At 44.7% G+C, this 17,045-nt stretch overlaps 1 protein-coding gene across 4 annotated transcripts in view; it reads right to left on the bottom strand.

Moving 5' to 3' along the window:
- The window catches only part of RANBP10 (RAN binding protein 10), a 70,120-nt gene that overhangs the window by 30,811 nt on the left and 22,264 nt on the right, over nucleotides 1-17,045 (bottom strand). For 3 of the 4 annotated variants that reach the window (XM_082711791.1, XM_082711792.1, XM_082711793.1), the window contains one exon: nucleotides 12,539-12,591. In XM_082711791.1, the coding sequence (XP_082567917.1) occupies nucleotides 12,539-12,591 (53 nt within the window). Of the gene's footprint in view, nucleotides 1-6,511; nucleotides 6,592-12,538; nucleotides 12,592-17,045 lie in introns of all 4 variants that reach the window. The other variant, XM_082711794.1, reaches the window with a different exon arrangement.

Here is a 17,045-nt window from a genome sequence, read left to right as displayed (position 1 = left end):
CCTTCCAAGAGTCACACTCTTTCCCTGCCCCCAAAGAAATCAATACCTGATAGCCAAGGGAGGCGCAGGGAAGCCAGGGGGAGTCTAGCTAGGTCTGTCTAGGACATGGCTCAAGTAGCATCTGCCATATCTAACAGTGCTACCTGCCTTTACCTCAGGCTCCCACAGGACAGACTCGGTCTGTCACCCATGCTGAATCAGGCTAAGGAAAGGGGTGGCACTGTCCCACAAAACTGAGAGGCAATCTCAACCCCTAGGCCTTTGTATCTCTCCTCTAGAGTTGGGTTTGCCTTTTCCTTGTCTCCAGTGAGCTCCTTCTGAGCCTCTGGGAAAGTCGGTGGATGGGTGATCCCCAATAGTGCAGGGGCCTGTGACTTCGCACACACTGCCAGATCCTGAGAGATGGGCATGCGTAAAACCCTTCCCCAGAGGAGGCCCAGGTATGGTGGTGCAGTATTTCCAGGACACCTAGATACAGACTCCTGCCCAGCACGAGGGAAGCAAGGTATTGAGCAGTAACTAGTCCCCACTCAGCTCCACCCTGAGGTGACCCCAGCCTGCAACCATACCAGAGGACACTTGAGAATCTCTGTTTTCAGAGACTGACAAACTCAGGTTTCAGAACTGGCCCTTCTGCTGTTGATGAAACCTCTTACCTCAAAAGACTTAACTTGTCCTGCAAAACAGTCTTAAATTGAGAATTTTCACCTCTGCTACAGAAGTGGGAGCTGGTGTTTGGAAGAAGAAAATAGGATACTATAGACAAGAAATCTCCAGGACCAGGAATAATAATTTCCATGCCTGACTTGAGTTGCCTCACTTCACAAGGCTGCCAAGCTGTCTTGATATGTTAAGGTAATACAGGTCTCCCTGTGGCTAAGGGAAGAGGTCCACAGAAAAGGACCAGGACTCAGCTGGCTACAAGGCCCAGCACATTGCTGCCCCAGGGAGGGGGAGCCCGGGAACAGAGGGCCTCTCACATGAAACAAGCTGCACCGCAGGGACCACGGCGGCTCCTGTGGCACCGGCACCATTAACTACCACGGGAACCACCAGGGATTCCAAACAGATACCTGGCCTTTGGGCCCCAACTGCCAAACCACCATCTGCTCTGGACATCCTAGTGGAACCCGGGTTATCTTTCCCTCCACTCCCAGCCAGGTCATTTCCCTCATCTCTGCTATCTGCTATGCTTCTCCCATGGCACATGCAAATGAGAAATACCGGCTATTTGTAGAATCTGTCCCACCCAGTGGAAGCAGGCCCTAGCCCGAGATCAGGACACAAACACTCCTGGGGGCATGCCCCTAACAGACCATTCAGGGTAGGCTTAATTAAAGTAAGTTCTAGGGGGAGGAAGAGATGTTCACTTGAACATGACCATCCTGTGGGAGCAAGGCAGACAGTTCCCTTACTACCCTCTCACCCCCTACCAGTGTCTAGTTGCGAGGTGCCATCTGCTTCAGGAGATACGCATCCCTCAACCCCCAGTCCTCAGCTGTGGAGCTGCTTCTTTTCCGACAGTATGAAGGAAGTTTGCTTCAAGGGTTCTCCTGAGGGGTTGTAGTAATTAAGGTCATACATGCCACACTAAGACAACAGCTGCCTCCTGCACAGAAATGGCAAAGAGGAAATTACCAGCTACCCAGCTCTGAGGCAGACGGGGCTACCAATCCACACAGCTTGAATCTCCCTGGCCCTCTCTGAGGTTCGAGGCACAAAAGGAGAATCTGTCTTATCCTCAACCCCTTCAAAGCCCTCAAGATTAGGAGAAGCCCAAATCCCTCCCTCTGTCCACGCCTCTGACTTTTCCCCCTGCTTCCTCAATCCAGGGATCGCAGCCCACACTGCTCGCTGCCAGCTCAGGGATGGGAGGGTCGGGCTGAGGGCACTCACCTGTCTGTAGACTATCTGCCCTGCTTTCAAGCCGTTTGTCCATGAATTCTGACATTCTTATTTTGGACCACATGTGCTCCTTGGTTTCACATTTAATGGAGGTCAAAAACACCTTACAAAAGGTAAACCTCAAAACTTCTGACCATGCAGAAACTTCTGACTGTGCAAGCTGAGACAGGCCCAGATGTTCCTTGGAAAGTCTGACCACCAGCCTCATACTGAAGGTACTCTGTTCTTGTCTGCTCCCAGGACCAAGTGAGACCCCAAGAGTGGCTACACCCTGCTCCTGACAGCCCCAGAAGCAAAGACGTCCTTGCGGAGCTAGTACAGGAAAACCTACAAGAAAACACTTGAAACATCAACATCCTGTTTGTTTGCTATGCCATCTTCATCCTCCATAACTCAACTCCAGTTAACATATACTAACATGGCTACTCAAATACAGAAAACACAAGCACTGGAAACAAAATGTAGTTTCAATTACATCTAACTCCACTCTGATACACATTCATAAAAGAACTGTATTTATTTAGGAATGAGGGGTGGCTCAGTTGATTAAGCGGCTGACTTCAGCTCAGCTCATGATCCCAGCGTCCTGGGATCGAGTCCCACATCAAGCTCCTTGCTCGGCAGGGAGCCTGCTTCTCCCTCTGCCTCTGCCTGCCTCTCTGTCTGCCTGTGCTCACTTGCTCTCCCTCTCTCTCTCTGACAAATAAATAAATAAAATCTTTTAAAAAACTGTATTTATTTATTTACTTAAGTACTTCAAATGTATAGGTTCTTCCTTCCACAGTTAGAAAAAACACTTTTTCTCAATTACAACAAAAGCTAACATGTATATACCCCTTTTTTATTAGATACTCTTCTAATCACTATACAGGACCTCACTAAATTCTCAAAGCCATTCCATATGTGAGTTACATACAAGTATCGTTTCCATTTTACAGATGGGGAAAAGAGAGGCACAGAACAGTTAAGTAACTTACCTCAGGTAACACAGCTGCCAGGATGCAAATGCAGACCGTGTGGCTCCAGAGTCCATGCTCTTAAGCACTGAGCTACATACTGCTCCACAAGCTGACCACAACCCTAAAGATGTGTTTCCTCACATGACTAAATGTGAGCCCAGAGCTGATTCAACGACACTGAGCCCTAACAAACAGAGAAGGGGGGACGGTCACTCCTCTTTCAGGTAGAAGGTGGCAGCAGAGCCCCCATGCACAATCAGTGCCACAATAGTTAGGGCAGAGTAGGGAAGCTACCATCCAAATAAAGGCATCTCCCAGCCAAGTGCAGGCTGCAGGCCAGCAGGGACCTGACTCAGGAATGGTTCCAAAACCACACTTGGTTTACTGAAGCCACAGTAGTAAGGCAGAGCTCAGCAAGATGCAGAAAGAGCCCACGGGCATTATACTCGCTCTGGAAGCGTGGTGATAAAAAGATGTGGTCCAAGTCCCAGTGAGGGTATCGTTGGGTAAATATGAATAAGTCACACAAGGCAGAGAGGTAAATGTCATGAGAGAAATGTGGTCAGAACCAAAAGAGTTAGGCGGTATTACACAGGGGGACATAAGCAGGAAGGATACCCCCACAGTAAGAAGGGCACCTATGAAGAGGCAGAGCAGAGAATGTCTGCAGTCTATCTTGGGCCTCACAAACATGCTGGTGTGCAGCCCCTGTGGAGGGTAGAGAGGGCAGAAGATGCCAAGCAAGGCTTACAGGCCTGTGTCCCTGGCAGACAGGCAAGGGACAGGAAGTAGAGAGCAGAGACCTGAGATAGAGCAATGAATCAGGAGGCCATGGAAAGAGCCCAATGGGGAGGTAATGACAGTAAGGACAGAGAAGGGGACCAGATTAAAGACATACTTGGAGAGCGGCAGAACCATGGGATGGATGTGGAAAGGGACAGGGTGAAGATTAGTCTAAAGAGTGCCACCTGGGGGCTGGGTGAACAGCAACTGTCAGTGGACACAAGGAAAGCAGGAGGATCTGGGTTTTGCAGTCGGATAAACTTAGTTTGAGGCAAGCAGGTTCACTGTGTGCTGGACTGTAAACAAAGCACTGAGGTTTCAGGAGATATGACCTGCTCAAAGACAGAGAAGAGCCAGAGAAGTGAGTTGTATAACTGCCTGGATGGCTCACAAGCTGCCCTTCAACTGCACTTTCAGGCCTTGGCAATGTACAGTCAACCATTCACAGGCCACAGTGTCTTGGGGCCCCTCAAAGAAAGAGAGAACTGCCTCTACCGCCTCCACACCTACTTCACGCAGCTACCATAAGGTCTACTCAGCAACAAGATGCAAGCAACCAGAGAAACCAGCAGCCCCTGGCAGAGGAGAAAAGAAGGGTGGGGTGGGGTGAGGGGACTCTGTGTGTGTGTGTGTGTGTGTGTGTGTGTGTGTGTGTGTGTGTGTGTGTGTGTGTGTGCAGGCGCTCGCGTGTGTATGACAGACAGAGGTTATCTCCTACAGTCAAGAAGTAGAGAGGGGTGGAGGCTCTCTCTCAGTCAAGTCCATCTTCTGTTGATACTGGTTTCACTCAACCAGATCAGGAACTATAAGAAAAGGGGCTTCAGTTCTACACTTGGGCCTCTCCTTTCTCGTAAGTTTCTCTTCAGGGACCTGTGAAAGGCTGGACTAAGCCAAAGACCAGGTACTTCTTGCAGCAGCACCTGGGCAGGCCAAGGCTAGACTTCCCAAGTTACCTTCTTCTTAGAGTCACTCGGACAAGGGCGGTTCGATTTACACTCTTCTACTTGCTCTGAATGACACTGAGACTTGGCATCTAAAATGGCCATCACCAGGCCATTTTATTAATAAAAGGATTCTAAAAACAAATTATCAGCAAAATCCTATAAGCACAACATAGTAGTTTGCAGTCTGTTCACCTACTACTCAGAAGATACCAAGCTGGATGAACTACTTCCACAGGGCCTGTCCTCCCCATCTCTCGAATCCCAGATACCACCATGCTCTTCTGGACCGCCGAGACAGTCCCTAACTGGCAACCTTGCACCTGCTCCTGTCCCCTCCAACCTGGACAGATCACACCACCACTTAAATCCCTCAGTGGCTCCCTGTAACACCCAACCCACTGTCTCCCTGACCCAGTAACAACCATCAGGCGCAAAGCTGCTTAAACCCTCCAACCTGAAGCCCTCAGCCCTTAAGCACAAGATTGCAGGTGACATTATTTTCAAAATTTCTTTTACCCTCTAATAACAAATTCATAAAAATAGACTGATATATAAATGAATAAGAAAAAACAAATGTACAGAAAACTCGATGGTGGACTGGGAACAAACTCTGTACCTACATATTTCACAAAACCTGATGTGCTAGAGTATAAACGAGCATTAAGCAAACTTTTTCTTTTTTTTTTTTTAAGCAAACTTTTTCAAAGTACAGACCACATCATATTACTGGTCATGATGGAAAAAGGCTAGGCTCAGCCAATTAAACAAATAGTGCCCGATCATGTGAAAATTATTCAAGCATTCTATTGTCTTAAATACAATCTGGGTCAGGAAGAACAAGAATAAAGAATATAATAACTATCTTAAAATGAAAAGCTCAAACTAAAACAGCATATCAAATTCATAAAAAGAGAGGGCACTAGGGTGGCATAGCTGGTTAAGCATCTGTCTCTTGGTTTTGGCTCAGGTCATGATCTGAGGGTTGCGAGACTGAGCCCCAAGTCAGGCTCCACACTCACCGTGAGGTCTACTTAAGACTCTTTCTTCCTCTGCCCTTCCCCCACATGCACTCTCTTTCTCTTCTCTCTCTCAAATAAATTAATTTAAAAAATTTTTGTGAGGGGCGCCTGGGTGGCTCAGTGTGTTAAGCCGCTGCCTTCGGCTCAGGTCACGATCTCAGGGTCCTGGGATCGAGTCCCGCATCGGGCCCTCTGCTCAGCAGGGAGCCTGCTTTCCTTCCTCTCTCTCTGCCTGCCTCTATGCCTACTTGTGATCTCTCTCTGTCAAATAAATAAATAAAATCTTTAAAAAAAAAAAAAATTTTTTTTGTGAGGGGCACAGGGGTGGCTTAGTCACTTAAGCATCTGCCTTTGGCTCAGGTCATGATCCCTGTATCCTGAGATTGCATAGGGCTGCATAGGGCTCCCTACTCAGCAAGGAGTCTGTTTCTCCCTCTCCCTCTGCCCCTCCCACTACATGTGCTCCCTTACTATCTTTCTCTCAAATAAATAAATAAAATCTTTAAAAAAAAATTGAGGCATAAAGTAGTACTTAGAGAAAATATGTAACAATAAACACCTATCTTTATTCTTTTTAAAAGATTTTATTTATTTTTGACAGAGAGAGACACACAACGAGAGAGGGAACACCAGAAAGGGGAGTGGGGGAGGGAGAAGCAGGCTTCCCGCCGAGCAGGGAGCTGGAGATGGGTTCGATCCCAGGACCCTAGGATCATGACCTGAGCCAAAGACAGATGCTTAATGACTGAGCCACGCAGGCACCCCTGCTGAAGGAAATTAAAGAAGATCTAAACAAATGGAAAAACATTTCACATTCATGGACCAGAAGATTTAACATTATTAGAATGACAATACTTCCCAAACTGATCTACAGATTCAGTGCAATCCATTAAAATCCCACCTGATTTCTTTATAGTAATTAACAAGCTGATTCTAAAATTCATATGGAATTGCAAGGGAACCGGAAGAGTCAGAGCAATCCTGAAAAAGAAGAAAAAAGTTCAAGGACTCACACTTCCCAATTTCAAAACTTACTACAAAGCAACAGTAATCAAGACAGTATGGTATAGGCAAGGACAAATATATAGATCAATGGAATAGAATTGAGAATCTAGAAAAAAAAAATCCATACATCTTTGGCTCAAATGATTTTCAACACAGGTACCAAGATCATTCAGTAAGGAAAAAATAGTTTTTTCAACAACTGATGCCAGGACAATTGGGCAGCCACAGGCAAATGAATGAAGTTGGATCCTTACCTCACACCATAAAAATTAAATGGATCAAAACCCTAAATAAAATTTGTTACCACATGACCCAGCAATTCCACTCCTAGGTATACAACCAAATGAAATGAGACATGTGTCCACACAAAAACTTGTACACAAATGTTTACAGCATAAATCATAACAGTCAAAAAGTAGAAACAATCCAAATATTCTTTTAAAAAAAAGAAAACAGGGTGCCTGGGTGGCTCAGTGGGTTAAGCATCTGCCTTTGACTCAGGTCATGATCCCAGGGTCGGGGGATCAAGCCCTCTATTGGGTTCCCTGCTCAGCAGAGAGCCTGCTTCTCCTCTACCTGCCGTTCCCCCTGCCTGTGCTTGCTCTGTCTCTCTCACTCGCTTGCTCTCTCTGTGTCAAATAAATAAAATCTTTAAAAAAAAATCCAAATACTCACCAACAGACACATGGGTAAGCAAAATGTGATATACCCATATAACAGAATATTATCTGGCCATAAGAAGAAGCGAAGTTCTAATACACACTACAACTTAGATGAAGCTCAGAACATTACGCTAAGTGAAAGAAGCGGTATGCAAATATAACACCTGCTGTATGACTCCACTGATATGAAATGTCCAGGAAAAGGAAAATCCATGGAGACAGAAAGTAGATTAGTGGTTTCCAGGGGCTGCAGGGAAGGAGAATAAGAGAATGATTGCTAATGGGTATGGGGCTTCTCTTTGGGGTGATGAAAATGTTCTGGAACTAGATAGAGGTGATGGTAGCACAACTCTGTGAGTACATTAAAATCACTGAAATGGGGCGCCTGGGTGGCTCAGTGGGTTAAGCCGCTGCCTTCGGCTCAGGTCATGATCTCAGAGTCCTGGGATCGAGTCCCGCATCGGGCTCTCTCCTCAGCAGAGAGCCTGCTTCCCTCTCTCTCTCTCTGCCTGCCTCTCCATCTACTTGTGATTTCTCTCTGTCAAATAAATAAATAAAATATTTAAAAAAAAAATCACTGAAATGCATACTATAAAGGGGTGAATCTTATGGTCTGGTCAGCAGAGAGTTTGTTTAAGATTTTTCTCCCATTTCCTCACCTTCTGCCCTTCCCCCACACTCTCCTTCTCTCTCTCAAATAAGTAAATCTTTAAAAAAAAAATGTTTTATTTATTTAAGAGTAATCTCTACACCCCACATGAGGCTTGAACTCATGACCCCGAGATCAAGAGTCATGTGTTCGGGGCGCCTGGGTGGCTCAGTGGGTTAAAGCCTCTGCCTTTGGCTGAGGTCATGATTCCAGGGTCCTGGGGCCGAACCCCGCTTCAGGCTCGCTAGTCAGTGGGGAGCCTGCTTCCTCCTCTCTCTCTCTCTCTCTCTCTCTCTCTCTCTCTCTGCCTCTCTGCCTACCTGTAATCTCTGTCTGTCAAATAAATAAATAAATATTTTTTAAAAAAGAGTCAAGTGCTCTACTAACTGACCAGCAAGGAGCCCCCCCTGCTTTTTTTTTGTTTTGTTTTGTTTTGACAATATTAATTAGAGCCATTTTCCCATAAAGAGAATCCGATGGCCTAAGCAGAATATACGGAAAGTGATGCCACAAGAATGAACTTACTTGAACAAGCTAACAAGAAGGGAAGGGAAAGTCTTTAAAATGTCCTCCCCAAAAGCCCAGCTGGCCCTGATAGATTCGCTGACAAGTTTTTTTAAACTTACAAATCAAAAGTAATCTACATACACAGTCATGAAAATAAGGAACTCCTCCCAATGACCTAGCAGGATTCTTCTTAACTACACAAGATAATACTGAGTTATCTCAATATACACCCATAAGGCACATATAAATATAACTGTCCACTTATGATGAAATGCTTCCAGTTAAGTATTTCAAAATACGGAAAGGAGTCCTTTTTTTAACCAAAATCTATCACCTTCCGAAGTTCCATCACATGTCTAAGTTCTTATGATTCCTACTGCCCAGGCTGCCCAGCTTAGCCTCCACCCCCTCTGGAAGGTCTCCTCTACAACAGTTCACTCTTGAACTAGTTACTTATTAGCAAATCTGATCACATTTTGCCTACGTTCAGAACACTCCTGCAATCCCCACTGCTTAAATAAAGAAGTCCATGCCCCTTGGTATATGTGCTGCCGAAGCGAGCACAAGTCCATGCCCCTTGGAATGGAACATAAGACTCTTCCTTCAACTGGGTCATTCTGACTGGCATCCCATCACACAAGACAACTTACAGACCTACTCACAGGCCTTACTGTACCACCACACAGACCCACCTGACAAACTCCTGTATGTCTCTCAACACCAAGCCAGAACACCCCTGTAAACCCACAGTAACCACCACTCTCCCTCAGACACAACAGTATCTATCAAGAAGATACATCAACACTCAATTATCTCACCTGAAGTTAACACCAAAGTCTCAAATTCTAGACCCAGACTAGGCTACCATCATCACTCACCTCCCACCAACCATATATCCTAACAGTGCCAATAGCCTTCATCACAACCAAGGGTCTCTTGGAAATCAGAAGCCACAGCCAGAAAGGCTTTAGCTGCTGCCATCCTCCATCTCATGTCCCCAGTGGAATACATGCTAGTAGCTTCAGGTCCAATTGTTACGAACGATGATACTTTCAGTTTTGGATAATGTGTACCTCCACCCCCTGCATATGTATGTACACATACCAAAAAAAGCAATCCCAGAAAATGAAAAGTGCCAAAGGGGATTCTGATCTTCCAAATCCAGCATTGGGATAAACAAGCCCACCATCATTCCTAAGAAAAACGTCTTCCCTCTACCCCTACATCTATCTTGTGCTAGGTCTTTTCAGCCATTCAGCCAGTCCTGTCTCCTGGGAAAGCCAGAGGCATCCATCCTTCCTAGAGAGAATCCCTATCTATCTGCAAACTGATTCCTACTTTTTTTTCTTTTCTTAAGATTTTTACTTATTTATTTGACAGAGAGACACAGTAAGAGAGGGAACACAAGTGGGGAGCGGTGAAGGGGGAGAAGCAGGCTTCCCATCAAGCAGGTAGCCCGATGTGGGGCTCAATTCCAGGATCCTGGGACCACGACCCGAGCCAAAGGCAGATACTTAACAACTGAGCCACCTAGACACCCCTGATTCCTACTTTCTACCTTAAGGAATAATCAGGGAGATTATCAGAAATGACAGGAAGATGGGGGGGGGCACCTGGGTGGCTCAGTGGGTTAAAGCCTCTGCCTTCGGCACAGGTCATGATCTCAGGGTCCTGGGATCGAGCCCCGCATTGGGCTCTCTGCTCAGCGGGGAGCCTGCTTCCCCCTCTCTGCCTACTTGTGATTTCTGTCAAATAAATAAATAAAATCTTTATTTAAAAAAGAAAGAAAGAAAGAAAGAAAGAAAGAAAGAAAGAAAGAAAGAAAGAAAGAAAGAAATGACAGGAATAAAAGCCCTCAGAGCCGGCAGCCAGAGTGAAATGAGAATAGGTGTAACTCCCAAAGGGGCCCTTTTCTCCTGCCAAACAAGAGACGCACCACTCAGGACGTAAAAAAAGGTGCCAACTCTCCAGATACATTAGTGTGGGGACCAACACCTCATCTACTGTCTCCAAGCCCCTTCTCCTATAGGCCCACATCTTGGGCCTAGACAGGGTCTAACTGCATAAGGGCCCCAAATGCACTTCCCCACAATATTACATTCTCAATATCAAGGCACATGACCAGCAGCTGGCCTCCAACTGGTGCAGAGGGAGTCAAAAACTCCATCTTATGAGTGAGGCAAACAGATGTGGTTCCAAATGGCTCTATCTCAAAGAGACTCAGGTCAGACCAGGTAGACCTTGAACCTCCCCCTCCCACCTCATCTGCTCCACTCCATGGATCTCAAACCAAATGAGCAATGCAAAAAACGGTTCTTACTAAAGAAGGATGAGCAGTGAAACTTAGAATACCAAGCCTAGTGCATGGTAAAAAGCTGTATTCCAAATCCATCTGATAGATGTGAGGACTTCTTGATACAAGGGCATCTGCTTTTGCTTATTTTAATTCTACTTAGACTTTTTAAACAAATAATATATTCACAAGAAAGAAAATGTGAAGATTTTGAAAGTGAAAAATTTCTTTCCCAGTCTTATCCCTAGTCACCCTATCACTTCCCAAGGGATAGCTGATATTACAAGTTTTTCTATAGATTTCCAAAGATGTTCAATGCATGCATAAGCAGGTACAGATATGCTCAATTTGCCTTTTTAATTTTTACACACGTCATAGCATATCATACACTGTTCTACGCCTTATATTTTCCACTTAACAATACACTCTAGAGATTACTCTAAATCAGTACCTAAAGAACCTCCTCATTCTTTTCATGGCTGCATAGTATTCTTTTCTGTAGATTAATAAAAATTCATTTAACCAATGTTCAAGTTTGCTTAAAGTGACAGTTAATAACAGATTATAACAGTTACTTCTACATAATAAGCCTCTTCTTCCCTGCCACCAAAGCAGTACAAAAGTTCAAAGAGCACATTTGGCATAAGAAAAAGATTAAGGGGCATCCAAGTGGCTCAGTTGGGTAAGCCACTGACTCTTGAGTTCAGCTCCATGATCTCAGGGTTTTGAGATCAAGCCCCTTGTCCCTCTTCTTCCCCCTCTGCGCCTTCTCCCTGCTTTGCAGGCATTCTCTCTCTCTCTCAAATAAATAAATAAAATCTTGGGGGGGGGGGGATTATAGCCACATGTTACACAAAGAAGTCAATATGCCACACACATCCTGATTAATAACTAAAGGCCAGTTTTCCCTGAGATCAAAGCCAAAACATTTCAGACTCCTTACAAGTAGGTGAATCCTGAGCAAGTCTAGATTTCAAGTTCTTGAAATTGGTCAATTAGAAAAAAGATATCTGTGTCTTATATTAAACATAGATGGGAAAAGATGTAACATTTAAGTGTTGCTCTCTCTTTGGAAAAAGGCAGCTGCCTTCTCTCGGTGTCTGGGGCACAAAAAGTAGAGAGAACCAGGGCAGAGACACAGAGACTTTGCCTGCCTTCATGTCAATGCCAGGGGCTTGCACCATGTCACTTAGGCCACTGAAGGAACAGATGGACTTCGGACCATCTTCTGATGGAGGTTTCTATCCCTTCAACTGTACATAGCCCAAGTGGTTGAAAGGGTGCCTGGGTAGTATCGGAGGACCATGTGCAGGGCCCAGAGCATTCCACAAATCTGAGGTTACTGACTGCAAACCCAAGTCTTACATACTTCATATTCATTAAAAAATTGCCTCAACCACGTTCCAGATGGGAGGCCACTTAAAAACCGATTCTTAATAATGGTAAAGTAACAAAGAAGCCAGAGTTGGCAGCAGTCTCCTTCTCCATATATGCCAGAGTCCCAGGATGGTCAAATGCCAATGGGAGTGAGGGCTTCTAAGGCGTATCTCCACTAGGAGCAAGCTCGGGTTGGTTTTGACTGCCAACAGTTCAAATTCCAATTAATTTTTGGAATGGAAGCCCATACCATACCATAATTTTTGGTATGGAACCCCATACCAGCCCATACCAGCCATGGCCATGTTTTAGGATTTTCCATCCAATGACTTGGCTTTAGGTAAGATAGTCTCCAACCTCTTAGCTGCCACCATGATTCTCATCACAGAATGGATCAGAAGAGCAGAACAAATATTCTCTTAACCAATGACTCACCAGGAAGTCTGTTCATGTTGACGCCTTGAGCTGAGAGTCCTATTCCCATGTACCTTCAAAAAATCACACACACAAAAATTTGGTTAGCAAATGATTACGCATCTCCCTTCTAAAACATTCCTTGGTAAAAGAAAAACAAGAAAAGCAATGAATATAAGACTCTTAACACAGTTCTTGGAGACCCTTCATATTTTGATTTTCTAATGAAAATCTAAAAAATCATCTAAATGCCTTAAGTAGCTGGAGAAACAAGAGGTAGTATCTGTAACCAGGAACTTCAGTTTCAGATGAAAGTTTCCTGAAATCACTGTTTCCAGTCCCTTGGTTTCTGGCTCCAACTAACGCAGCGGAATCTATCCTCAAGAAGTACCTAAAGTAAGTATTTGAATCCTATGTAGTGCTTGGCAGAACGACGCAAGATCAAGCCCACGGGGATAAGCCACTATTCAGCAAGGACCAAGACATGGAAAAAATACAGCCAGATTGGGTCTGTATAGAATCATCAAGACCCCAGGGTTCTTCTCTGGGTATCTCCAAACTCACTAACGTAACCTAATACATGCACTCACCACTGGCCTCCCTGATCATCCAATGTTGAGGCAGGGTGTCCTTAAGTCCTAAGGATCCCCCTACCCCCACTCCTCCCACCCAGGTATCTAAACACCTAAGTTATCCACAGCAAAGCAGGGCCCATGCTGTGTACCTCGGTCAAAGATGTCTCAGTGGAATTCATGAGTAGGAAGGCCAGAAAAGGAAATGAACAGAGTTTTTTAGTCTGCTTGTACTGTGCAAGGAAATAGTGAGGTCTTTCCCCTAGAACTAAGAGAAATAGGTCATTACCTTCTAACAGTACAACAGGAAAAACCCACACATGATGGCTGATATTAACCATCTGTGAGTGCCAACACGTAGTTGAGAAGCTCAGAATACTAAAAACACCAACCAAGAGGGCTGAGATATAACTTTATGGTTGCATAAAAACCAAATGTACTTAAGGCCACTAAACTTATACTTTAAGATAGTGAAAATGGTCAACTTCATGTAATATATATTTAACCATACACACAAAAAAAAAGTGTTTAAGATTTTATTTATTTATTTGACAGAGAAAGAGCATGAGAGAGAGCGCAACCAGGGGAAGAGGTAGAGGGAGAGAGAGAAGCCAACCTCCTGACACAGGACTTGACTCCAGGACCCTGGAATCATGACCTGAGCCAAAAGCAGACATTTAACCGACTGAACCACCCAGGCGTCCCCACACAAAAATGTTTTTTAACACAGGGTTGCCTTCTTTCGACCATTTCCAAGTGGCTGCACATTTACATTCCAACTGTTGCCTGTTGTAAATGATTCTGCAAGGAATACTTCCACATACATGTCCCCATCTTGGATTATTACTCTTTCCCCGACATGCTCCATGCACCTATGTACCTGTTTCCTAACACTACCTGAGTTCCGACAACATGGCACTCCTGTCTCTGCAAGTCCTTCATCTACAGCAAACACCCTTTTCCCTTCTCTGGCTGGCTGTGCCACTGCCTTTTGGGAGAGCAGCAGCAGGAAGGCTCTGACCCACACATCTTCCTCTGAAACCCCATTAAGCTACCCCATCATGCTGGCAGGAACCAGGATGACACGGACCAACACATGACCCTGGAAACTTGGCCTGCAGGAGTTAGGGGAAAGAGGAGGGAAGGGAAAGGAACAGCACTTCAAAGAGGGGCTTGCAAGGTTCAAAGGACTGAGACTTTCAAACTGCCTGAACTCCTGCCAAAAATGGACCTTGAAGAAGCATCAGGGGCAGAATCAGTGTAAGCCCGCTGGCAGGATTCTTATTAGATTAAAACATGTACTTTTCCCCAGAAAAAACAGCAGCCCAAATAATCAGCTTCCTTACTTCACTTGGTAGAGGCTGCCACAAGCTGGTCTTCATTCTCTCTCTCTCTTTTTTTTTTTAAGATTTTATTTATTTATTTGACAGAGATCACAAGCAGGTAGAGAGGCAGGCAGAGAGAGAGGAAGGAAAGCAGGCTCCGTGCTGAGCAGAGAGCCCGATGCGGGGTTTGATCCCAGGACCCTGGGATCATGACCTAAGCCAAAGGCAGAGGCTTTAACCCACTGAGCCACCCAGGCGCCCCAGTCTTCATTTTCTTAATGCCTTGACTGACCAAGCAGCAAACAACCTTAACTGCTCTGCAGTCATCAGTCTAAATAATCATGTACAACATAGCCAGGGGTTTCCCTGACTTGGATGTCAGCCCACTCATCCTGCCCTGTTTGGAAGGGCTGAGTCCCTGCCTAATATCACATGTGATCCCATTCCTGCCATACAGGTTTCCTGACACTAAAATGAGGGTTTGTGTTTAGAGCACATTTTTCCTGGATAACCCTTAGCCATTTAAGGTTAACGCAAATAGGGAAGGTCAACCAGCTTGGCCACCAGCAACAAGGGTCTAATTCCATAAATTTCCATAGGAATAAGGAACTACTAAGGCACATGTACTCAAACACAAGTTGCTTAGGCTTCTGCACTAGGGAAGCCATTTCCACATCCAGCAGCCAGCCCTCAACACCTACCTATAAACTCTCTACCCCATAGGTGGGATAGTGTTTACCAGGTCTGCAAGCCTTTACATAAACCTTAAGGTCAACTCCTCCTCTCCCAGAGGAGATCTTATACCCACACTTGGGTGCCATGTCACCTGCAGGTGTCAATGACACAGAGAGCAACTCCACAGGAACCTAAGTTGCATATTCATATGATGCTGGAGTTGAGTCACTGTTCAAAAGAAATGAGTCCCAACTCTTCAAACAATGGGTGATATTAAGTCTTTTCTAAAAGTCTGATGTCTAAAATAATAAAAACACACAGCCTTATACCTTCCAGCAAGTCTTCATGCACTTGAAAACTATTCTCCAATCAGTCTGAGATAAGCAGGGATATAAAAGCTGTAAGGACACGGTGAATATACTGAAAAACACTGAACTGAACACTTTAATTGGGGAATTGTATGGTATGTTAAGTTACATCTCAGTCACACTCAACAAAGTAGGAATAAACAAAAATTATCTCAACATAATAAAAGCCATATATGATAAGCCCATAACTAACATCATACCCAATGGTAAAAGACTGTAAAACTTTTCCTAAGATCAAGAACAAGAAAGATGCCTGTGTTTGCCACTCTATTCGACAGAGTGTTAAAAGTTCTAGCCAAAGCAATTAGGCAAGAAAAATAAAGGGCACCCAAATTGGAAAAGAATAGGTAAAACTATCTCTGTCCACAGATGACATGATCCCATATGTAGCAAACTCTAAGGATGCCACAACAATGCTATTAGAATAATCAAATTCAGCAAAGATGAAGGATACAAAATCAACACATGAAAATAATTGTTTTTCTATACACTAACCATACACTAACAGTGAATGACAAAAAAAGGAAATTAAAATAATTCCACTTATAATAGCATTATAAAGACTAAAATGGGGGCACCTGGGTGGCTCAGTGGGTTAAGCCTCTGCCTTCAGCTCGGGTCATGATCTCAGGGTCCTGGGATTGAGCCCCACATCAGGCTCTCTGCTCAGCGGGGAGCCTGCTTCCTTCTCTCTCTCTCTGCCTGCCTCTCTGCCTACTTGTGATCTCTCTCTCTGTCAATAAACAAATAAAATCTTAAAAAAAAAAAAAGTCCATCATCACAAAAAATCACACTAAAAAAAAAAAAAAAAAAGACTAACGTGCTGGGAGTGGGCACACCTGGGTGATTCAGTCAATTAAGCACAAACCTTTGGCTGAGGTCATGATCCTGAGGTCCTGGGATCAAGCTCTGTGTTGGACTCCCTACTTGGTGGGGAGTCTGCTTCTCTCTCTCCCTCTGAACCTACCCCTTTCTGGTGCGCTAACACACTTTCTCTTTCTCTCAAATAAATAAATAATATCTTAAAGATGAAATAAAATGAAGTAAAATTTAAAAAATAAAATAAAATAAAATAGGGGCACCCGGGTGGCTCAGCAGGTTAAAGCCTCTGCTTTTGGCTCAGGTCATGATCCCAGTGTCCTGGGGTCGAGCCCCACATCGGGCTCTCTGCTCAGCGGGGGGCCTCCTTCTCCCCCTCTCTCTGTCTGTCTCTCTGCCTGCTTGTGATCTCTGTCTGTCAAATAAATAAATAAAATCTTTAAAAGTAAATAAATAAATAAAATAAAATATCAGGGTGCCTGGGTGGAACCCCGTGAGTAAGATATCCAACTCTTGGTTTTAGCTCAGGTTGTGATCTTAGGATTATAAGATCTAGTCCTAGGGGCGCCTGGGTGGCTCAGTGGGTTAAAGCCTCTGCCTTCGGCTCAGGTCATGATCCCAGGGTCCTGGGATCGAGCCCCACGTCGGGCTCTCTGCTCAGCAGGGAGCCTGCTTCCTCCTCTCTCTGCCTGCCTCTCTGCCTACTTGTGATCTCTGTCTGTCAAATAAATAAATAAAATCTTTAAAAAAAAAAAAAAAGATCTAGTCC

This window comes from Mustela nivalis (genome assembly GCF_964662115.1).
Source record: "Mustela nivalis genome assembly, chromosome: 18".
Lineage (NCBI taxonomy): Eukaryota > Metazoa > Chordata > Mammalia > Carnivora > Mustelidae > Mustela > Mustela nivalis.
Note: the sequence above shows the minus strand (reverse complement) of the source record. Positions and strands in the feature narration are given on the sequence as shown.